Source organism: Chrysochloris asiatica, unplaced genomic scaffold, assembly GCF_000296735.1.
Source record: "Chrysochloris asiatica unplaced genomic scaffold, ChrAsi1.0 scaffold00031, whole genome shotgun sequence".
NCBI lineage: Eukaryota > Metazoa > Chordata > Mammalia > Afrosoricida > Chrysochloridae > Chrysochloris > Chrysochloris asiatica.
The window spans coordinates 9,350,909-9,355,944 of NW_006408549.1; the positions used below are offsets into that span (position 1 = coordinate 9,350,909).

At 37.2% G+C, this 5,036-nt stretch overlaps 1 protein-coding gene across 1 annotated transcript in view; it reads right to left on the bottom strand.

The window, feature by feature from the left end:
• TMEM67 (transmembrane protein 67) overlaps positions 1-5,036 on the bottom strand; it is a 96,071-nt gene that overhangs the window by 68,010 nt on the left and 23,025 nt on the right. The window contains exons 7-9 of the mRNA XM_006859218.1: positions 2,439-2,501; positions 326-477; positions 113-221 (exon numbers count right to left, since the gene is read on the bottom strand). Coding sequence (XP_006859280.1) covers positions 113-221; positions 326-477; positions 2,439-2,501 — 324 coding nt within the window. The remainder of the gene's footprint in view (positions 1-112; positions 222-325; positions 478-2,438; positions 2,502-5,036) is intronic.

Below are 5,036 nucleotides of genomic sequence, written 5' to 3' on the forward strand. Positions count from 1 at the left end.
GCACCCCAATTTGTAACCACTATGCTACCAGAGCTCCTTGGAAATTTTCTTACTACCTTTTAAATTAAAAAAAAAAAAAAAGTTATTCTTTAATGATACAGTGAGTTGGTACCTGGTTTTGCTCTTTAAAACTGAAATTTGTAGGAACTGGTGTAGTACTGAGTACTTGAGGCGCTAATCCTAGCTGGTCTCCATAGAACAGCCATGGAAGATTCTGTCTCCTGTAAACAATTATAATTGTTTTAATGATATAATGATAAAGGAGTATTTCTTATATTTGTAAAAGTAACATTTTGACTGAATTCACCAATCAAAATGTTCTTACCAAAATGAAACAGAATGAACAATCCTAAATCCAGCTGTGTTTTCGATAGACTGAAACAGTCGACATGCATCAAAGGTGACAGAGTCATAAGAATTCATGTTCATCACACACATATTTCCTAGAGCTTGACACGATGTTAGATTGGCATACACCTTAAAAAGAACAGTGGTAAAAAAAATGTAATATAGATCTTAATAGCTTAAGCAAAAACTGATTTGAAAAATTATGCTTGGTGTTAATTTTACTATTATACAACACCCACCTCACATCTCAACATGGTTAGGTTCCAAAGACCAGGTTGTTATGCAAAAATCAGCATTAGGCATAAACTGGATGACCCTCATCAAATCACACAATGAATGACTACACATCATTACTGCCATTTCACTGAGAATCATAATTGCTAAATCACTGCCAATCATGGTCAGCAAAGTGGACACATAACCTTAACCATCATAGCCAGCATTATTCCTACACCTCAGCATTCATTACTGCCAGATGTATATCGCTAATGTGCAAAACAGACGATACATTTTTCTATTGTTATAAATGAGAAATGTCAGATAATGAATAAGTAAGGAGTAGGTAGAATTCTTTTCTGTAAATTCTTGTGCCTTTCTTCTAGCTTAAGTGGAAAGAAAACTTTCCATATGGCACAGGAATTATGTATACAAATGTAAATGTAAATTTCACGGTAAACTATAAAGTCAAGATAATGAAAGCAGAAGTAAGCAAAAAAGTTATACCATGACTTTTGAAAATTAAATATTTATATTTGAAAGAGAGTAACTTATTTGTGTATTCGATTCTATTCTACAGTTCTACTCCATTTTGTTTAAGATGTTTATTTATAAACAACAAAAGAAGATCATTTGCTGATTTTGCCTCTCAAACTTTTCCTTCCTTGGACTTCCTTAGCTCATCAGGGAAAGGTAATTCTAAATTTTCCAATTACTCATGCCAAAAGCACTGGAGCGGTCTTCTTTATCTTCCTCCCTACAGTCAACTCATCATCAAATCTCATCAGACCTATTTTCAAAGCATATCCAGAAGCTTAAACCCTTGTCATTCCCAAGACTACCACCAGTCTACACTGCTAATACCTCTCAGTTAGTACTACTGTAATACTCTTCTAACTATCTCCCTGCTTCTGTCCTTGACCCAACAGAACCTATTCTCTATACTACAGTGATCCTTTCAGAACCATAACTTAAAACATACTCTCCTTTGCACAAAATCCTTTCATCTCTTAGAGAAAACTTCAGGTTCTCACCACAGCCTCTCCCTATCTCTGACTTCACCTCCTCTCCACTTTCCCTGCTAACTGGCTTCAGTCAGTCTAGTCTCCATGCTGTTCCTAAACCATGAACAATTCAGCAAGCTCCTGCCTTGGAACCTTTGGTCTTGCTGTGTGAGGCCTCTACTTAGAATACTCCTCTAGATATTTACATGGAAGTCCCTCATCCTTTCAGAGATGTTCCTGATCTAAAACCAACCAAACCCACTACCATCAAATTAATTCTACCTCACAGCGACTCTGTAGGACAGAGGAGAACTGCCCCATAAGGTTTTCTAGGCTGTACATCTTTATGAAAATAGACTGCCACATTTTTCTCCCACAGACTGACTGTGGGATCAAATCACCAACCTTTTGATTTGCAGCCAAGCGCTGTCCCCACTGTGCCATCAGGGCTCACTGTTGAAAATAGCACTCCCTTCCATACACTATGCTTTCTCCCCTGATTTACTTTTCTTTAGAGCACTTTGCACCACTTTACACTTACTTATAATAATTCCATGAGAGATTTCATCTTTTTCTGAAATATGTAACCTGACTTGAGAACAGGACTTGGCATATACAGTAGGTGCTCAATAATATTTAGTAAATAACTATAAATCAGTTTTCCCTAACAATTCAAGTGGACTAAGCTTGGAGACATCCAATATGTGTAGAGCTAGCAACATTTTCTTTATGTATTCTCTTTCAATCATATTCTTAAAGAATATGATGAAAAAAAAAATATGCAGAGAGAGTTACTTAAAAAGAAAACATAAATTAAAAAAACATAATTCTTTAAAATGAAGTAAAATATCTACAAAACTTCAAACTTACCCAACAAGCAGTTGCTGATGATTTCAAGTACTTTGCAAACCACTCTGAACTTAAAGACATGCCCTATAAACAAAAGATGGATTGTAGTTTTAAATTCAAATGAAGATTCCTGAACTGCACACTAGAAAATGTTAATATATATTATTGAATGAAAAAACAGTAACATTATTCTTCAAAGAAAAGAGTGTAACTTCAAAGAAAAGTTTGATCTAGTGGTCAAACACTACCCAAAAGCAAAAATGAGAAGCTAAGGGAACAAGGACTGGGAATGGTACAGCTAGAGCAGAATCAATGAGAATACTGACACACTGTGAAAATGTAACCGATATCACATAACAATGTGTATAGAAATTGTTAAACAGGAACCGAATTTACTGTGTAAACTCTCACCTTAATAAAACATTAATTATTTAAAAACAGTAACATTATTTTTTCAATGTTGTTGTTAGGTGCCACCGAGTCAGATCCAACTCATAGTAACCCTGAATAGGGTTTCCAAGGAGCAGCTGGTGGGTTTGAACCTCTGAACTTGTGGTCCAGTGCTTACCCTAAAGCGCCACATAAATTTTAACAAGAACAACTGATTTTTACCAGTGTCAGTTATTACAAATATGAATGCATTACAAACCAATGTCACTTAACCACAAATATGAGCAAAGAAAATGAATCTAAAATCCAGAAAATTATCATATCATTTCACAAATGCACACTCACACATAAGACAGATCCTGACTTACAGTCACTAACTGGTTGATTATACTACTTAGGATTATGTAACTACAGAGGGTAATGCTACATATCATAAGGCCTGTACATATTGCTAAAGTCATGGAAAACAAGAAAACCTGAAGAACTGGAGGAAAATGAAGGGACATGATATTTAAAGAATTATGGATCCTGGATCCAGCAGGAAAGAGATATTGTCGGGCTTCTGGCAAAATAAGTTCAACTTATTTTATCTTAAAAAGGAAAAAAAAATGAAAAGTGAAGCTCTGTAAAATTTTTTATTTTATATACATAGAAGTTCATTGTAATACAATATTGGGGAAGAATCTCGAGAAGGCATACATCTTATTAAAGATGAGTTATTTATTTAATGTCTCTATTTATTAATAATGTATCGAATTTTTTAATGTCTCTTCTAGCCAATGTCCTTTTTACACATACAGGATTAATCCTCCCCATATGATTTTAACTGTAAATATACCCAGGAAAGTTTGTAAGCCAGCTATTTAGTGTTTTTATGTCCTCCCATTTTAGATATCCAACTCCTAAATTGCCTGTTCTGTTGTGCCACTGTAGGATTAGCAATGGACTGTGAACCACAAGGTTGACAGTTCCAACCCACCAGCTTCTCCTTGGAAACCTTGTACAGAGTCGCACAAATAAGAACCTACCTACTCAATGGACTTAACAACAACCAACCCAGTATTCGAAAGAAATAAGCAAGTTCCTTGATGTGAAGAATCATCTGTTCCTGATGGAACTCTGGGCATCTACATTCATAAGTAAAGTCCAGTTCAGAGCAAGCCATTAAAGTGCTTTTATTTATACCAACTCACAGTAGCAAACATCTCTTTCTTCATTCACTCGGGTTCTAGTCAATTCAGCCCTAGCAATCTAAACTAGGTCAAATGGGTATCAACTGCAAGCTTGGGAGTCCACACATACTTCCCTGCACTTCAGACCAGCTGGTCCCCCATTCTCTCTCTCTAACTCCTTCTTAGCCCTAGCTCCCTGTAGGACAGGTCAGTGCCCAGAGTCTAGGAGTCCACACAACTCCCTAAATTTAGACAAGCCAGCCCTTCCTCTTTTCTCCAAACTTATCTCTTCATTGCCACATTCATTCATTAAGTTGACTGAGGTAGACAAATCAGCAATCATATCAAGCTGTTTGAGCTTGCTGGTTCCCTTTACCTTACAGTCTCAGAAAGGAGTTTTCTCAGATAGATACAGACTGTTCCAGCCTTGATGCATCTACTGGCAAAATGTTTGCTCAAAATTAAAATACCATTCATTTTTCTATCCACAGGTCTTTCCTTCACAAGTAAATCTGTCCTTCTCAGGGTTTTGTATATGGCTTAAATTTCTACCTAAGTGAAATCCTGAGCCCCATCCAGAACCTTCTGAGGTGGGACATTCCAACTTGAAAGGACAAGTAGACCAGCTAGAGCAGCTAGAGGAACAGAAGATACTTCTTGAAAGAAAGACCAGCAGGAAAAATCCAAAACAAAACTGGCAGTCTGATTGGCTACTATAAGAATGAGCACATTGTTTGCCAGGGTGCCATCACAGCTAACAAACAAGTCCCTTCTGGACAAACCCCCTCCAAGACTGAAACTCAGAGGGAACACATGAGCAGGCATGTAAGCTTCATGGCAACCACTGTCGGGGACCTGGCTCGACAGGGAAGTTTGGTTCACGAAGTAGGGAGATCTGGCAGCGAAAGAAATAGAGAAAGAATATACATAAAGACGCAACGAGAGAAAAAAAGAGACACTCCGAGAACAGAGTGGATGCAAAACTGGCAGGCAGACCCTGCATTGCAGGCAGCATGGCACTGCAGGCAGTAGTGCATGCAGCCTTCAATCTGCATTC